An 18,671-nucleotide genomic window follows, 5' to 3' on the forward strand; every position below is an offset into this window, starting at 1 on the left:
CTGGTTTGCCACACCTTACAAGCCCCTTTCAGATGCAGGGTTCCATGATGCTAAAGGAAGCAAACACACACTGCCCCCACATCTGGTACGTAAAGGTCGGCATAGCTTTTGCATGAAATATGTCTGCAGGGAAAAAGGCTGCTTGAGAAGGGAGAAGGAGGCTTTTGGACTAGGGGAGCAGAGAGCAGCTGGCAGAGATTAGCCTATGTCCTCATGGAATCAAAATGTTTCTGTTAGAGAACTCCAGATAACCAGCCTGAGAGCACTGCAGTGCACTCCAGTGGGGTTTTTCTCTTCCCAGTTTAATCAAGCATTATCTCATGAGATATGACTGCACCATCCCAGCAGAGCAGAAGAGCTGCCAACCCCACACCACTGCACACAGATGTGTCAGTATCAGGTTGTGGGGCTTGATTTCTCCGAGTGGTGTATCCAGCTTCTCTTGGCCAAACACGAGACACACCATGGCAAAATCGGCTCGGAAGGGAGAAACACTGCCTGAAAACTCCAGCTCCTGACTCACCAGCGAGGCCCAGAGTGACGTCCCAGCCTCAGCAATGGGTGCAGAAATGCACAGCTGAGGGAGAGCCTGACTCAGTGCACAGCTAGTGCCAAGGCAGGATGGAGTGAATGCAGGGCCACCACCAGCTGCTTCCCCAGGGAAAGAAGCAGCATCTTCTGGAGAGAGGTGCTTCTGGAGAGAGGTGCTGGACCAGGGACTGCTCCGTTTTGCTACCAGGACCTTTGGAAGTGTTTCTTACTGTATAGAAACTTAATATTCAAATAGGTGTTGGCATTACTAAACATGTCATACCAATGGGAGGAAGAGGCATGCTGAACAGCTGTAGCATTTCCAGTGCAGAATATTTACAGAGTGCAGTTCCATCATCATTTAAGTCCTGCTGCCTCTGCCTTGGCTCCTGCCACCAACACAGATCCCAACAGTCCTGTTCCACTAAGTCATAGAACCAGAGTTGTCAGTTGAGGGCACCTCAAGGATCATCCAGTTCCAACCCCCCTGCCATGGGCAGGGACACCCCTCAGCTACATTCAGCTGCTCAGGGCCTCATCCAGCCTGGCCTCCAGCACCCCCAGGCAGGAGGCAGCCACAGCCTCCCTGGGCAGCCTGGGCCAGAGGCTCAGCAGCCTCCTGCTGAACAACTCCTTCCTCAGCTCCATTCTAACCCTGCTCTGCCTCAGCTTCAACCCATTCCCCCTTGGCCTGTCTGCAGACAGCCTGAGGAGAAGTCCCTCTGCAGCCTTCCTGCAGGATCCCTTCAGGAACTGGAAGGCAGCTCTGAGGTCCTTCCATACCCTCAAATCCAGCTGTTCTTTTGTGCTATTCCTGAGCAGAAGGGAGGTGAATAGAAAGCTGAGAGGAACACTTGCTTGGGGAGAAGCATGACAGGAAAGGGCACTGGGAAAGCACCACACAGTTCCCTCCAATGGCTCTGTTGAGAGCTCAGGCAGGCAGCACACACAGAGAGCTGAAAAGACCTACAAGTGATTTGGTGTGGGAATTCAATTTCATCTAAATCTGATTTTGAAGCATGGGTGCTGCAAAAACTGAGAGGCTTTTCCTCAGTGGGAGGAACCTCTGAGCATGAATGCAGATGGAAGAGTGCCACAGGCAGGAGCCACGTTGCAGTGCCGAACGACAGCCTGCAAGGCTCCTGAGAACTTCCACCTGTGCAGCTCAGGCAGTCCCAGAGAGCCAACTGATGGAAGCCTTCAGGGCACGTTTAACACAGCTAGCCTCCCATTGGGACAAAGGGAAATCATACTGGCTGCATTTCAAGGGTGTGGAAATCAGAGGCAGGAGAGGTTTTCCCAAGGGTGCTGCAGACCTGACCTGAGCAACAGTGGGCACTGGGCTGAGTTCCCCTCTGGTTCTAACTCTGCTTCTCAGACCTGTCCCTTGGCAGTGCACTTACAGCTCTGGGCAGCAGGGTGATGGCTGCAGCTGTTGGGGGATGTTCCACCAGTGCTTCTCCTGTGTCAGGCTCAGTCGTGACAGCGGAATCAGGCTGGAGGCAGCACCAGGCAGAGCTCTCCTGCTCTCTGCTGAATGCCTGCACTGTTTTGCTGCAGCCAACAGGAGGATTATGTTTAAAAACATCCTTCCTCTGCTGCCTTCATCTCTGGAGATTTCCACAGCAGCTCTGGGCAGCTTTCTGTTTATCAGATTTTTCCCCCCTTTTCCTCTCTGAGGCAGGAAGCTGAGGGGTCTGACCTCATCTGGATCTTTCCCAGTGTCAGGAGGTGGTCTGTTCAAACAGACTCCATGACACTGATCCCTTCCTGATTCATCAGATAGCTAGGTCAAGAAATAAGCTCTCCACTGTGCTCTCCACAGCTGTAAACCAACCCATGGACTCCTCTGAGGGTAATTGTCAACTCTTTTGAGATTTTCTGTCAAGGAACAAGTGTTCTCTTTCTGATTAGTGAATTCCTCTGCAGCATCACTGAGCAGGGATTGCCTAGTGGCAGGAGCTCTGCTTCACATGCAGCAGTGAAGTGAAACCTGAACACCAAAGCCTGCTGCTGCTTTAGAATGTTTTCTCTGTCATTCTCTCAGTGCATTCTCCTGTGGCCATGAAGCCCTCTTAGTGTGCCTGGAAAGATTACAGAACAGTTGTCATGTCCAATGAGTCCCCAGGTGATGAGGAACAGAACTCTCCTGTGCGACTGATGTGGCTGTGGCGAGTGAGGGTACAGTCAGAGACACTGACACTACCTCCCTGGGCAACCTGTTCCACTGTTCCACCACCCTCAGAGTAAAGAGCTTGTTCCTAATATCCAATCTAAATCTACCCTGCTCTGGTTTAAAACCACTGCCCCTTGTCCTTTGCAGACAGTCCCTCCAAGCCCCCTTCAGGTACTGAACGGCTGCTAGAAGATCTCCAAGGAGCCTTCACTTCTCCAGGCTAATCACAAAGCAACTGTTCCTCACACTGCCCAAACCTCTCACAGCCACTGCCACATACTAGATACAGACAGAGCATGGGGGCTCCCTCAGAAAGGGAGAAGACAGTGTGCTTTGGTCATGGTGGAGAAGCTAAACCTCCCTGGTGGTCACGGAGACATGGGAAGCACGCCGGCAGAGAGCGACTAGCAAAGCCAGCAGGTAGATGTCAGATTCCTCCCAGCACACAGCCTCCTCCTGTTACTGCTGGGTGAGGCCACAGACCACATCTGTGCTGCCTGCTGAGGTTGTGGCCTGGGTGTAAATCTCAGCCCATGTTAAAGAGGAAAGAGGATCCAAATGAGAGAGATGGCCCAGGCCCAGGCTAGCCTCTCCAGACGGTGCCTGCAGTTACACAACCCTCCGCACAGCAGAGCTTTCCTCCCCGCTCTGCACAGAATCACATTTCAAATGGAACCCAAGCACTGTGTGCTGCTCAATCCAATGTTAGGCTTCACAACAAACACAGAAAGAACCTAAAAATAAACTGGAGACAAACATTTCCTTTGCATTTTTGGTGAAACACCTCCCCCAACAGCCCTGGCATGACCCAGAGACAGCAACCTCTGCTAGCTGCTGGACTGCTCCTGTGCCTTGAAGAATCACAAGTGACACCAAGGCTGAAGCTGGCCCTGGCTGCAGCTCCCTTAGCACTTGGTGTGTAGGAATTCCATGAGTCAGTTCTGGTGAAAACCCTCTCCCAGAGGGAGTCAGCTGGTGGTGTTTAAGTCTGCTAATGCAGGCTCTGCCCCCCTGCACAGGCAAACCTTGCATCTGAGGCTCATGAAGGCTGCAGGCGACCAGCAGCGGTATGGCATGTGACAGAGTCCCAGACAGGCTCAGGCTGGGAGGGAGCTCCGAGCTCAGCTCCTCCAACCTCTGCACCATGCCCAGGGACACCTCTCAGCTACACTCAGCTGCTCAAGGCCTCATCCAGCCTGGCCTTCAGCACCCCTAGGCAGGAGGCAGCCACAGCCTCCCTGGGCAGCCTGGGCCAGAGGCTCAGCAGCCTCCTGCTGAACAACTTCTTCCTCAGCTCCACTCTAACCTTGCTCTGCCTCAGCTTCAAACCATTGCCCCTTGACCTCTTGTCCTTCTGCAGACAGCCTGAGGAGAAGTCCCTCTGCAGCCTTCCTGCAGGATCCCTTCAGGTGCTGGCAGGCAGCTCTGAGGTCCCCCCAGAGCCTTCTCTTCTGCAGGCTGAACACCCCCAGCTCCCTCAGCCTGTGCTCACAGCTGATGCTGGTTTCTGGGCTGGGTATTGGTGCAAATACTGAATAGCAACAGCCAGAGCTGGAGCCGCTTGGCTTCGTGCTTCCAAGGAGCAGTTAGTGCAAGGCTCAGGGTGCCTGGGGTGGGTTGGTTGCATTAGTTTGCTGTTGGGGGGTTAAACCCTTTCTTTACCCCCATAGCTGCAAAGTTATGAAACCAGGGAAGCACCTCTGTACTCAGACATACATTCATGCCTCCAGTGACTGGGTTTTGCTGTTGGTTGGGTTTGTGTTGTTCCTCCATGAAGTCAGTCCTGCCACAGTAATTAACACAGCTGTAACAATAATTAAGCATATTTTCAGCTACTAGGTCTGTGGACTCCTCCCTTCTCCTCTCCCAAGGGACTGCTGCCACTTCAGGGCTTGACAGATGGCCTAGGACTGAGCCACCCTCTGCTGGATAGCACAAAGCTGCCCCGGGTCCTCCAGCAGCGCTCCCTGAGAGCAGAGCTCGGAGGAGGGTGCAGGGGTGGAAAATCTGCTGCTATTTCAGTTTTGTGTCTGGTAGGATGGAAAATTTCTCAAGTCTACACAGCTGGTAAATAACTTTCTGCTCCATGAGGCAGTTCCTGGAATGAAGACCTTTTCTCAAACACCAAGTGCCAATTCTGCTGTAGTTATTTTTTTCCAGCAAGGCTTATTTTTAACTTTCCCAGGGCCTTGCTGAGAGAGCTGGGGAAGTGTCCCTTCACCTTCAGAATCCTGCTCTGGCTCCAGGAATAGCCTCTCACGTTGCTCTCAGCATACAGGAGTTTGCTTTACACTTCAGAAGAGGTTTGAAAGCAAAGATCAAAGCTCCACAGCGATGCTTGGCTGCTAGTAACCACTGCCCCTGCAGACAGAGCTGGGAAATCAGAAGGTCCTGGGTGAGTCCTAAGGCAATCAGCAGTGACTAAGATGCTGACATTTAAACTCTCACCATCCTGCTGCATGAGGCAATGCTGTTGACACAGGAGGGCTTGTCCTCCATGGACACAGCCCAATGGAGAGGGCAGGGAGGGAGCCTGGGATCAGGGAGCGAGGCCCTGCAGGCTGTGCCTGCTAGGGAAGCTGTGGCAAAGGCACAGAAGAGGCAGGGCTTTGGCAGCCTCCTGCATGGGTCAGGGTAGAGCTTTACATAGCTGTAGAAATGAATGCTAGGCAAGAGGGGGAGCAGCTATTCCCATTGCTAGGGCACTTGTCCTGTACTGTGTCCAGTGCTGGGCTCAAGAGAGCCAGGGATCTGCTGGAGAGAGCCCAGTGGAGGCTAGGGGGGTGATGGAGGAACTGGAACATCTCTGCTACCAAGAAAGACTGAGAGGCCTGGGGCTGAGAGGGAATCTTACCAGGGTTCTTATCTCTGAGAGGAGAAGGCTGAGAGGAGATCCGATCAATGTCTATCAGTATCTGAGGGGTGGGGGTCAGGGTGAAGGTGCCAGGCTCTGTTTGGTGGTGCCCAGTGACAGCACAAGGGACAATGGGGACAGGTGGGACACAGCAGGTTCCACCTCAACACCAAGAGACTTCTGTATGGTGAGAGTGCCCTGGAGCAGGCTGCCCAGAGAAGCTGTGGAGTCTCCTGCTCTGGAGCCTTTCCAGCCCCCCCTGGATGTGTTCTGTGTGACCTGCCCTGGGAGATGCTGCCCTGGCAGGGGGTTGGAGTGGGTGATCTCTGGAGGTCCTTTCCAACCCCTAACATCCTGTGAGTCTGTGTTTGGAAGAAAGTGTGTGTTCCAAAGCACCCCAGCAGGGAGGCACTGGAGTCATGGAGCTGCTCATCCTTTTCACCTAACAAGATCCCCTCCAAAGCTGCCCTGTGGCTGCCCAGCTCTGCCTGGCTTGTGCCTGAGCCCAGAACCAAATCCCAGGAACCACTGATGCTGGCAAAGAGAAAAACACAGAGGATTCTGATGTTGCTGAGGGGTCTTTACCTTGCATGTGTGTAAGCTCTAGCAGGCTAGGTGGTTTAATACTGTGACCCAGGTTAGCACAGGAAATAAGGGGGAAAGGGAAAATGAAGATTCAAAGCATTTCTGAAAGGGCAGGAGAGAAGGAGAAGCATTGGAGGCTTTAGCACAGGGACTAGGAGAGTGCTGGCTGAGGATGAAGAAGGTGTTTGGGTTTTTTTTGTCTGACAGAGTGTGTGGATGACCTAGAAAAAAACTTCCATTCTAACCTAAGGTTTCTGCCACTATTCCCAAGAGAGCAAAGTTCAGGCAGATTCACTTTGCTTCTGAATCCGACTGCAGCTGACTTCCCCATGGTCAGAACTGCTCATAGGCTTCAGTGTGCCACAGCAAAACTGACTGATTTAAACCAGGTCCTGCAAGAGAGCCTACAGTGAGAAGGACCACAGGACTCCTCTAGAAGCTCAGTAAGATGTTGGGAAGTGTGCTCACCTACCAGAACTGCACAATACTCACCCACAACAGACAGATTCATCACAGAACTGTCAGGCTTGGAAGGGACCTCAAGGATCAGCCAGTCCCAACCCCCCTGCCATGGCCAGGGACACCTCACACTACAGCAGGTTGCTCACAGCCACATCCAGCCTGGCTGCAAAAACCTCCAGGGATGAGGCTGCCACCACCTCCCTGGGCAACCTGTGCCAGTCTCTCACCACCCTCATGGGGAGGAACTTCCTCCTGAAGTCTAATCTAACTCTCCCCTCCTCTAGCTTGGATCCATCTCCCCCAGTCCTATCACTCCCTGACACCCTCAAGAGTCCCTCCCCAGCTTTCCAGTAGCCCCCTTCAGATGTTGGAGGGCCACAAGAAGGCCTAATATTATTAGTAAGAACAACAATAATGCCATTTATGTTAAAGCACAACTCTCCCAAGGAGTAGAACACTCAGGATGGCCAAGAGAAACCTGCAGTTAATGGCCTGTGGTGTGTGCAGAAGTGCTTGGGCAGGAGGCAGCTTACAGGGAAGGATAAAACCCTCCTACCTGATGTCAATCTTTCACAGATCACCTTTGCTGGTCTAGCTCTTGTGTCAGGTGAGACTGCAAGAGCAATGAGCAGCTTCAGATGGGGAAGTCCTTGCTGCCAGCTGGCAGGTCCCCACGTTTCACTAACACAATGTGCAGAACCTCCTGTTCCATCGCTGCAAGAGCTACGACAGCGTATTGAGGGAGAGCAGGGACCTGGTTTCCCTGTGCCATGGAGTGCACACAGCCACCCAGCACAGACACAGAGAGAAGCTGTACTGCTGCCTGGACTTTTGGTTTTTTCATAGGAGCAGGAATCTGCCTCTAAATTTGAGTTCATAACCATTTTAGGCCATATCCTCTGGAGCTTTGAGTAGATTTCTTGGCATCAGGAGCAGTATTGTTTCGTTTTGCAGAGCCATGTTCAACACAGCCTGTCTGTGGCACAGGCTCCCCTGTCCTTCCAAAGCTTGCATGGAAAATGATGCAAGCATGGGCAACAAATGGGAGGTAAATGATCCTGTGTGCTGCCACGATGGGAGCAAGGGCAAAGAGAATGAACCCTCTCAAGCAACAACCCCAGAAAAAGCTAGCTGGCAGATGGCTCCCCCCTTGCTGTGGTTCCTCCCATGAGGCAGCTCTCATTTCTTGTTTGCTGTCACCTACCATGTGGGAACAGCTCAGCCAGCCTTGGACCCACTCACCACCATACTGCCACCACCAAATGCTCCCTGGTAGCAGAGGCAAAGGCTCCCAGAGCTGGCCAGCACGGGCTGCTCCTCCCTGCCTCCTCCTCAGACACAGCACCACTACCTGAGAAGCTTTGTGCTTGCAGCACAGGTGATGCCCGCACTGAAGGGTTCTGCTGTCTGCCAGAGCTGTGGCTTCAAAGGCTCTTGAGCACAGGCAGGAGTGCTCCAACAGAGACATTCCAGGCTACTGTTGCACTGACTGGGCTGTGATGGGAGCTGTGTCCGTGTGTGCCTCCCAGCTCCCTCCCTGGGCTGTTAATTCACAGTGACTGTCCCAGATGAACAGCTCTGGGGAGAAGGTCCTCTCTGAAAAGGTTTCCTTAGCCCATGGGAAAGCCTGGTATGGACACTGCTGCCATGCAGGCCAGAAGGCTCTGCCCAGCTGTTTTAATTGCCCTGCTCATTTCCTAAGCTTTCAGCTTGGTTTGTGAGTGCTCTGCCCATCCATTTCTTGCAAGAGAGGTTCCCTCAACACCATGGTGCTAACTAGAGCATGGCTGGCACTGCTCGGGAGTGGAAATTGGTGCATTGAACATCCCCTGCAACTGGGATCAGCTCTCAGGGGTGGATTCCCCTGCACTAGGCAGCTTTGAGACTCAGCCTGACAGGGTACTGGGCCAGCTCATTTCAACCACACCATCACCTAGAAGGGGTGGACCTGATGATCCCTGGGGGCCCTTCCAACCTGCCTCTCTGTGATTTACAGGCTGCAAACAGCAAAGCATTTTAAAGATTCACTTGGAAAACAAACCACCTTAAAGAAATGATTTAGAAGCTTTCTTGCAGCCAACTGCCCCAAATCTGGAGGAGCTGAGGAATTTGAGTACGAGCTGCACGAAAGGAAGGCTCTCGACACCGCTCCTGGGAGTGTGCAATGCTGCTTTGCTGCAGGGACAGCCACTCTGAGCTGGGTATAAATACAAACAGTTTCATGACCATTTTAGGTAGCCCAGCTCCAGCTCCAGCATGCTTGCTGTGCAGCAGCTCCAGCATGCTTGCTTTGCAGTCTAGACAGCACTGGCAGCCTGGAAAATTTATTGCTGAAGAGGGTCACAAAAATGTGTCAAAGTAAAATCTGCATAAAGGTTGCACTGCAATGGCCTGGCAGCCCTCCCACCCTGCTCTGAGCTTGCTTTAAATACTTTGCACGTTGTTTGGAATACATCATCCCTCAGTCCAAACACAAAGGAAGCCTGTGGGAAAGCATTCTTGAGCTTCCCCGACGGAGATAGCGCTGGGGAGACCTGGTTTGGGGAGGCTGGCAGAGAACAGCCGTGAGGATGTCAGCAGAGCAGAGCTTTGTGAGCACCACCTGCCACCAGGTGCCACAGGCAGCAGGCATCCTGTCACAACCAGCTCCAGTGCTTTAGCTAATTTCTGTTGTGCAACCAGGTCTTGACTAGCAGGCAGTGAAGTCAGGAAACCAGTTTTCAGGGCAGCAAAGGGAAACAAATATTCAGGACAGTATTTTTTGAAGCCCTCACACTCTGGTTTTGCTTTCCCAGCAGCTCTGGCCAGACCTTTCCCCATGTCTTCAAAATGATGAGCACGGAATAGCAGTGTGCAGAGGCAGTAAATTCCTCCTGGTGAAGCAACTGTGGCTCTCAGTAAGAGCTGCTCACTGCACCGGTACTAAAGACTGCAGCTCCTAGAGGAGCCTGAACACAACAGGAGAGGCAGGAACAGAACCAAAGTCAATTCCATTTCCATACCTGATGCAGGAGATTTTGACAGTCACCTTGAAATGACATTGTCAGCTCTGCAGCAGTTGTGTTTGGCATTGGCCTTCACAGAAGGAAGAGAAACAGTTCCTTAGATGCATTCTTTGACTCTGTCTATGAAAGCAAAACTTTTCTGGTGTAGGCACAGATCAGAACTGCACAGGCAATGTAGTCAGAGAGGCAGCTGGTGAGCTTTGCTGTGACACTGCTTCTACAGGAGTTAAGGCTGGGCTAGATGAGCTTAGAGGCTGGAGAGCTGGGCAGGGAGAAACTGAATGAAATTCAACAAGGACAGCTGTGGAGTCTTGCACCTGGGGAAGAACCCCATGGGTCAGTGTAGATTGGACACTGACCTGTTGGAAAGCAGTGAAGAGCAAAAGGACCTGGGGGTCCTAGTGGGTGGAAGGTTGACCATGAGCCAGCAATGTGCTCTGGTGGCCAAGAAGGCCAAGATCAGCCTGGGGTGGATTAGAAGGGCTGTGGTCAGTAGGTCAAGAGAAGTTCTCCTCCCCGCTGTGCTCTGCCCTGGTGAGGCTGCATCTGGAATATTGTGTCCTGCTCTGGGCCCCTCAGGGCAAGAAGGACCTCAGGGAACTGCTTGAGAGAGTCCAGCACAGAGCCACAAAGATGATGAAGGCAGTGGAAGATCTTCCTCATGAGGAGAGCCTGAGGGAGCTGAGGGCTCTGTAGCTTGGAGAGGAGGAGCCTGAGGGTGACCTCATTGCTGTTGCTAAAACTGTGCAGGGTGAGTGCCCAGAGGCTGGAGCCAGGCTGTGCTGGGGGATGCCCAATGCCAGCACAAGGGGGAAAACAGGAGGAAAAGTTTTTTCCCTGTGAGGGTGACAGAGCCCTGGAGCAGGCTGCTCAGGGGGGTTGTGGAGTCTCCCTCTCTGGAGATATTCAAACCCCACCTGGATGTGTTCCTGTGTGACCTGCCCTGGGTGATCTGTGGAGGTCCAGCCCCTAACATTCTGTGATTCTGTGACTAGCTTCTGTAGTCTCTAAGGTTAAACATTCTTGTCACACCTCAGCTCAGCAAGGCACTTGAACCTGCTCTAGGAGCACACTGACACCTGGCAGTGCTTTGGCAATATCTGGATGTCAGCAGGGAAGCTTTGGTCTCCTGCAGCCATCCAGACAACCTTCACTTTGTCCACATTTTCAGGATTTCCAGTGATCATTTGCATCTGAGAATGCAGGTTGGGGCTTTTTTCCCTGCCAAGCTAGAAGAGGCCTTGAGTAGCTGAGTTTAGCTGAGAGGTGTCCCTGGGCATGGTGTGGAGGTTGGAGGAGGTGAGCTCTGAGCTCCCTTCTAGCCTGAGCCATCCTAGGATGATTCTATGATATTCTCTCAATAATCACTACCCTTCAGGTTGTGCTTAACATTGTTGTCCAACAGCTCTGTCACGCTCTAGCTGTGAACATAGGTATGGTCTGTTGTAATGCCCCAAGGACCACAGCCTGCTCATGAGCTCCAGAGGTAATTCCAGACCTTGGGAACTTGGAGTGTGCTGTTCTGAAGTGACTATTTTCAGAAGCACAGAGGAGGGTCTAGGTGATGCAGCCATACACAGTCAATCCATTTATGCCTCTCTGCTGCTCTGAACATTCATAACTATCACACCCAGGTTGTGGAGAAACAGAACTGATGACCAACCAACACAAACCCCAGGCAGGCCTGAATGCTCTGGCTCCTTTCGATTTCATAACATCATTAACCCCTCACAATCAAATTCAGGTGCTTCCTATTTCTGAGCCTTACAGGAAGTCTCTCTGGGAAAGCAAGGGGGGGAAAGAGTGCCCTGTATTAACCACAGGAACCCTGCTGACTTGAGGGAGCAAAGCAAGCTGTAAAGCATCTGCAGAGCCAGTCCATCTATCATAGCTACAGCAGTTCATCAGGAGGAGCGGGTGCTGGCCAAAGACTCCAAAGGTTGAGCCCTTAAGGCCTAAAGCCTGCATGCAAAGCAGCTTCCCAGTCCCACCTCAGCTGCAGTGTGAGGGCAGCTGAGCTAAAGATAAGAGGCAAGGTCATGTTCCATGGCCACAACTAGAAGCAGCTTAAAATATGTTAACGAGGAGCAGGCTTCCAAGAGACTCCACCACCACCAGCAGGAGCAGGAGCTCTGCTCAAAGGCCCCAAGACCCTTTGCTGTCACAGAAGCACCTGAGGTTCAGCATCTTTCTATGCTCCTCCAAGGTGCTGCCTCCAGGTTTGTGTGCTCAGAATACCCATAGCATTGTTTCTCCCTGTGCCTTCCCCCAGTATTCTGCCCTTTATGAGCACACCCTCCTGTGCAGCTGTAATTGACACTGAGCATTAATCAGACAGTGCTGTGGGCTGGGCTTGAACTGCACTGCTTGAACTGCTGACCTTGAGAAAAAGAAAAGGCTTTATATCCCATTCCCAAGCCCTTAAGTCTTCCTGCCCCTGCAAAGCAAACTCTGGGCTTTTATGGATGGATTCAGTTTCAAGCCTGGGTTTTGGTTTCCCCCCCTAATGTTTTGTTAAAGTTACAAAAGTGTCTTTCAGGGAGAGCTTGTAAACAGAGGCACATTTCCCATTGCAGACTGCCACCACCACGGGCTTTGGGGCAGCAGGGCATGAGAGAGAGAGAAGTGATGGCATCCCTGCACACAGGGACCATGTCCTGCAAACTCAGCGAGCACTACCACCACAAGCAGCACCAGACTGCAGCTTTTCCCTCTGGCCAAACACTTTAGAGCTGGGGGCAAAGACCTCTTCATTCACAGTGGTGCAAGGTCTCTCCTGCAGATGGCCACACTCCCTCCCCTCTTACACTGCACTCAGCTCTGCAGCCCCTGCACACCTTCCTTCAACTAACTCACAGAATTGTCAGGGTTGGAAGGGACCTCAAGGCTCAGCCAGTCCCAACCCCCCTGCCATGGCCAGGGACACCTCACACTACAGCAGGTTGCTCACAGCCACATCCAGCCTGGCTGCAAACACCTCCAGGCATGAGGCTTCCACCACCTCCCTGGGCAACCTGTGCCAGGCTCTCACCACCCTCATGGGGAACAACTTCTTCCTAACCTCTAATCTAAATCTCCCCTCCTCTAGCTTGGATCCATCCCCCCAGTCCTATCACTCCCTCACACCCTAATCAGTCCCTCCTCAGCTTTCCTGTAGCCCCCTGCAGATCCTGGAAGGCCACAAGAAGGTCTCCTGGGAGCCTTCTCCTCTCCAGACTGAACAGCCCCAACTCCCTCAGTCTGTCTCCATAGCAGAGCAGCTCCAGCCCTCTGCTCGTCCTCATGGCCCTTCTCCTGGCTTGGATAGTCTCTATGCTCACATCCTTTCTTATTTGTTCTCACCATTAGTCCTACTGGAATTTTGGTATTCCATTGAAAAGTTTGACAGCACAACCAGAAAGATGTTCTCAAACACAGCTCATGAGTGTGCACTGAAAAGAGGAGTTTGAGACCTCAAAACTAGCTGCAAGGAGACCCACAGAAGCCAGCAGGATCCAAGCTGTTACAAAATACAGTGTGGAGCATTTGGCTGAGCAGATTAAATGTAGGCATCAACACTAGCAACAGCTCTTGGAAAGACAGAAAACCAGATGCTAAAGTAGAGCAGCTGAGAATATGGTCACAGTAGCCAGTCAGCTCTCTAACATGGGGTTAGTTCAGGTTTTGGTGCTGTTTGTTTCCTTGTTTGTTGTTTCTTTGCTTCTCAACTTGAGCTGTTTCCTACAGATCAGGCACTTGAGCATTTCTGGTACTGCTAGTTAACTTTTTTGCTCCTTAACTGCAAGCCAGAGTCGTGCCTGCTGCAAGACCAGCTGAGCATCTGCCACAGGGGCTGTGATGGCATAAACTACAAAAGGGAAAGCGGCTGCAAGGGCTTCTGAAACCTTTTGCAGCAGTTACTTACAGCCTCTAACCCTGTCAGAATGCTAATATTACCCAAGGATCTACACAAGGAAAGAGTGGCCAGCAGCTCAGGATGTGGTGTTGTTACACAGTACTTTAAGACACCTGAATTTGTGCTCTCATTCAAGAGCAGCTGGCAGGGAGAAACCCAAACTACAGGAATAATAGAAACCAGATTGACAAAAAACAACCAACCTACATAAAGTGGGCTGATATGAAATGAGAAGAGGCAGAAAGAAGTAAACAAACCCAGCTTGGTTATTAGCAAGCCTAGCTGGGAAAACCAGGCTGTGGGCTGGATTCCCTAGTGCCACAGCAAGCACAGCCCCTTCCACTCCAGCCAGCCAGAGCTTTATTGCCAGGGACTGCCCACTGCAGTTCTGCAGTGATGCCCTTCCTGACTCTGCACAGGCAGCAGAGCTCTCTGGTTGCTTCAGGATGACACAATAGTGTTTGAAACACAGCAGCTCCTCTTTGTGCATACTCATGGGGCTGAGCTGAAAGCTGAAGGACTGCTGCAAAACTTTTCCACTCCTTTCCCCCCCTTCTCCTAAGGTTTCTTGCACCTTTTGTCTCTTCTCTTTTTATTTTCAGTAAGGTTTCCAAACCCCTGGCCTCAAATTCCTAAGAGGACATAGAGGGTGGAGTAGAAAACCAAGAATACCCAGAAGATACTTCCTCCCTTAGCCTTGAACAACAGGGACAAAATATTCCTGTGGAGTTAGGTGACTCCAAGGTGCCTTCCAAACTCACACCTCAGCCCTGCTCAGACCTTACCAGGGGCTCCTGACACTCAGCTGTTGGAGAGATGCAATTTGCCCTCAAACCATTTGAAGCAATACCTGGCAGATTATTGACACAAGGCTGAAACCCACATTTTCCCTCCAGTCAGTCAGGTAGAGGAACACTTTCATTAGCAACTGGGGGAAAGCAGTGCACTTTGTGAGCATCCTACCTTCCTCCTGCGCAGCTTCACCGGGCTGCCTGGCGGCTCTGCTGTGCCCAGAGGGCTCCTTGTGTGTAAGCTCTGAGTGTCTTCTGCTGAGCCAGCACTGGAAAGGCTTTTGTTCTCAGGGGCCACTTGAGGCTCTGCAAAACCACTTCCATCCAGACCATTCTCCAGGGCCAGGGTGCCAGAGCTAGGAGATTCTGTCAGGCAGTCGCTGGGTTGCGGTGCCGGTGGCAGCTGTGGGTCAGTGCCGGTGCAGGTCTCGGAAGCACTCCCACCCTCCACCACGCTGCTCTCACACTTTCCAGGCCCATCTTTAGGAGCCTCAGGTTTCCAGTGCTGTTCTGCAACAACAGCAGTGTGGAGCAGCTGCTTCCCAGGAAGCCTTATTTCCTTCCCATTTGGAGAACTAGGATGGTTTTCCTTCTCTGCATCTGTCACTTCAGTTACACCTTCAGCACCACAAAGCTCCAGGCTTTGGCCGGTGCTGCCACAAACATCAGCACCTTCCATCCCCCCCTCTTTGGGAGCTACGTCACAGGCAGGTTCCTCACTTATACCTCCAACTAGTTCAGAGGCTTCAGCTGCCTTGGTGCTCTCTGTTATTGGTGGCACCTGTGGCGAGGAGGCTGCTCCATCTAGCCTCTTCTCTTCACCCTGGTGTTCTTTCCCTGTGGCAGCGGTGTGGTGGTAGCTGACACCCTCCAGGTTGAGCGCTGAGTAGTCATCGTCGCCGTCAGACACGTGGACCAGCGTTTCTGTGCTGGCCTCCAGAAGCTGCCCCTCACCCTCATGGTTATCATTTTCATCCAGCTCCTTCGAAGCACTGCCCAGCTGCTTTGCAGGGCAGCCCCTCAGCTCTCTGCTGTAGCAGCACTCTGGGAAGGAAGCACGTTCCTCCTCGCGGTCTGCGCCCAAAGCTTCATCTTGTTCCATGCTGCTCTGCAGGTTGTCAGCTGCGAGCCCATGGCGACATGCTGAGTTACACTGCACAGCCTCCAGAGCCAACCCCATCCACTGGCTCACATGTTCTTCCCAGCTTTTCTTTCTGATGGCTACAGACATGGCATCACACCTCAGCAGCAGCACCTTCCAGGCAGGGCCGGGGCAGATGTCATGGCTGCTGTGCACGGGGCCAGGCAGGATTTCATCATTTTAACATCTGCAAGACACACAAAAGCCAAAAGAGACCAGGCTGTTGAATCAGCTCCAGAGGAACAAACAAGAAAGAGAAGGAAAGGGAAGGAACAGTTTAAACAAAAGTGTAAAAGCAAGATAAGGCTGCAGGACCACAAGGCCAGGGCTTCACAAGACTGTCCTGTGTCATGTTTTTTGTGCTCTTCACACACAACTGCACAGCCCTCATAATCCACCACAATGCTTTTGCTTCTCTGATAATTAACCAATGCCAGGTAAAGAAGGATGGTGTAAAGAAGCACGTGGACAGGCAAGTAGCTCCAGAGCCAGCATGGGACAATAGGTCTGTCTTCAATCCTCCAGTCACAAGATGCTGAGCTCCATGATGTCTTATAGCTGCTGTGCACACAAAGTCGCTTTGTATCCCTTCCTCACTTGGAGCTAGCCATGGCATGCAGAAATCTGCCTGCTTCCCAAAGAGCTTGAGGGATACTCCTGATTCACCATCTGCAAGCCACTGGTTTTATGGGGAGCTTTGCCCCTTCATTAGGTCTCATTGTAGAATCACAGACTGGCTCAGGCTGGAAGGGAGCTCAGAGCTCAGCTCCTCCAACCTCTGCACCATGCCCAGGGACACCTCTCAGCTGCACTCAGCTGCTCAGGGCCTCATCCAGCCTGGCCTCCAGCACCCCCAGGCAGGAGGCAGCCACAGCCTCCCTGGGCAGCCTGAGCGAGAGTCTCAGCAGCCTCCTGCTGACCAACTTCTTCCTCAGCTCCACTCTAACCCGGCTCTGCCTCAGCTTCAACCCATTGCCCCTTGGCCTGTCTGCAGACACCCTGAGGAGAAGTCCCTCTGCAGCCTTCCTGCAGGATCCCTTCAGGTCCTGGCAGGCAGCTCTGAGGTCCCCCAGAGCCTTCTCTTCTCCAGGCTGCACAACCCCAGCACCTTCAGCCTATGCTCACAGCAGTACCAAATACAACTCTAGGGAAACTAATTGAAGCCTTTTGGATATTCTTTACTTCAAATACATTTATGTAAAGAAAGGAGGGAACCTTTATTTCCTCTGGGGCTTTCCAGCAGGGCAGCTGGTGACCCATGACTGTGCTGCTCACCTGAACTGTCTCAGCCCTCTCTGCTCAGCTCTCTCTCCACTGGGGGTTTGTCACTGACTGCTGTATTGGGCCTCCTGGATGATGTTCATCTTATGACACTACCTTCACAAATTAGCCCAAAGGAAACACCTCCTACTAATGCCTGCATGATAAAAGAGCATGGGAAAGTTCTCTGTCCAGTAACAAAGCCAAACCTCTGGCCCATGAGGCATTCAAAGGAGCAGAGGCTTCTACTTCTCCCTCCCTACGTCAGCACCTAGCATGGATCTGCTTATTGATTTCAGCAATAAAGATGATTAAGTACTGAGTTTGTTCTGGGTCATTTCAGTCCACTGAGGCAGATTCTGACTGCCCACCGGGCCACAAAGCTGCCTTGACAAATCCCATGCCCGGAGGTACAGAAGCCGCGCAGAGCGCTGCCCATGCAACTGAACCTCTCTGAGTAATGTCTTGACAAGCTGACTTCCAGGATAGAGTTGTACATGCTGCTAGGTCTTTAACCTTCTTTGAGGATGACAAGCTCCATTTCACATTCACATTTTCCACCTCTGTGGAGACTGTGCTTCAAAAGAAAATATATTGGTGGGGTGAGAGCATTCCAAGCGCAGTCGTTAGCGCGTGGGAGGCTGAGAAGGGCGGAAACTCACACCGAGAGCCAGGCCAAAGCAAATGATCTGCTTTCAGAGGCAAAACGTGGTAGTAAGAAGTTAATACAAACCTGAGATTCTCTTTTCTTCCCTGGTCAAATATGAGAGCAAATATCCAAATGCAAAGTCAGACTGGTTTGTATATTTGCAGTGCCTTTTGGTTCTCACTCTGACCGCATTCCCTACTTATATTCTCCTGCTGGTTCTAAGGGTGCACGGTCCAAAAGTCCCACAGAACCTTTTGCTGATGGGCCCTGACCAAAACAATTCATTTTACAAGACCACTGTGCTTTGTTTTGACCTCTGAAAGGAGGCAGGTGTGATAAAAAGGGGCTCAATGCTTTCTGCTGCACTCAGTTAGCACTGCCTGGAGTTGCAGCTGGGTGTAATTCACCTGAAGCTTCCCTGCTCTCTTTCCCTACTAGGCCAGGAGCTCCACATTCACTTTACAGAGAATGAAACACTTTGCTGCAGCCACATAGGGGAATTCCTGACAAAGCTCAAGAAAGCACACTGATAACACTAAGTGCAAAAGGCTAAAGAATCCAACCTCCTCTCGCCCTAGCTGTGTCCATCTAGCTGAGCATTCGGCTGCTCCTCTCCTGCAGGCAGCAGCCCGTGAAAGGGTTAAGGGGGTGTGTGTTAATCTTGCTGCTGCTGCTGCATGGGGTTACACGTGTGCAGAGAGGGGAGAACAGATCCCTCACTGTTCTTCATTTTTTTGGATGTGAAGAGTTGTATTTCATGGGGGATGAAAAACAAATAAATTCTTCTTCAGGAGCCCTTCTGTTCCCTTGCACTATCACCAGCCTTGGCTGCCTCCTAGGCTGCAGGCAGAAAGCATGAAACAGGAGGCTAGCAAATACTTTGCCTGAGATGCAAGACAAACAAATCCATGTCGAGGGCACTCTCATTGTTGTCTGAAATAGGAGCACGACAAATGTATGTTACATGTGCCCCCCTGGCCAGGCAGCTTCAGCTGTCTGTCCCTGAAGTGCCCTCATTCCGTGGCACATGCAGGGCTCCCTGCTTTGCTGGACACTTCCTTCTTTTCTGCTCCCCCTCCACTCCTCAGAGCCTGCACGACTGGCCACCATTCTGCTCAGGAATGCTTTGCCTGCTAGAATTGCTTGGCTGTTACAGGCCAGTCAGGAGCTTTTGTCTCTCTTCTCCCTTTGCACTCACCTGCAGGCACCTTAGAGGTGCTTGGGAGGATTCACTGCTCCAGACCTTGAAATGAATCCTAGAATGGCTCAGGATGGAAGGAACCTCAGAGCTCATCTCTGCCAACCTCCCCACCGTGGGCAGG

The 18,671-nt window shown here is 52.0% G+C and overlaps 1 protein-coding gene across 1 annotated transcript in view; it reads right to left on the reverse strand.

The window, feature by feature from the left end:
• Positions 1 to 18,671, reverse strand: part of LOC128898523 (rho GTPase-activating protein 7-like) — a 37,013-nt gene that overhangs the window by 8,542 nt on the left and 9,800 nt on the right. Inside the window, exon 2 of the mRNA XM_054173133.1 lies at positions 14,472 to 15,627. Within this exon, the coding sequence (XP_054029108.1) occupies positions 14,472 to 15,530 (1,059 nt within the window). The 5' untranslated portion in view covers positions 15,531 to 15,627. The remainder of the gene's footprint in view (positions 1 to 14,471; positions 15,628 to 18,671) is intronic.

The sequence above is a fragment of the Dryobates pubescens genome, chromosome 1 (assembly GCF_014839835.1).
Source record: "Dryobates pubescens isolate bDryPub1 chromosome 1, bDryPub1.pri, whole genome shotgun sequence".
Lineage (NCBI taxonomy): Eukaryota > Metazoa > Chordata > Aves > Piciformes > Picidae > Dryobates > Dryobates pubescens.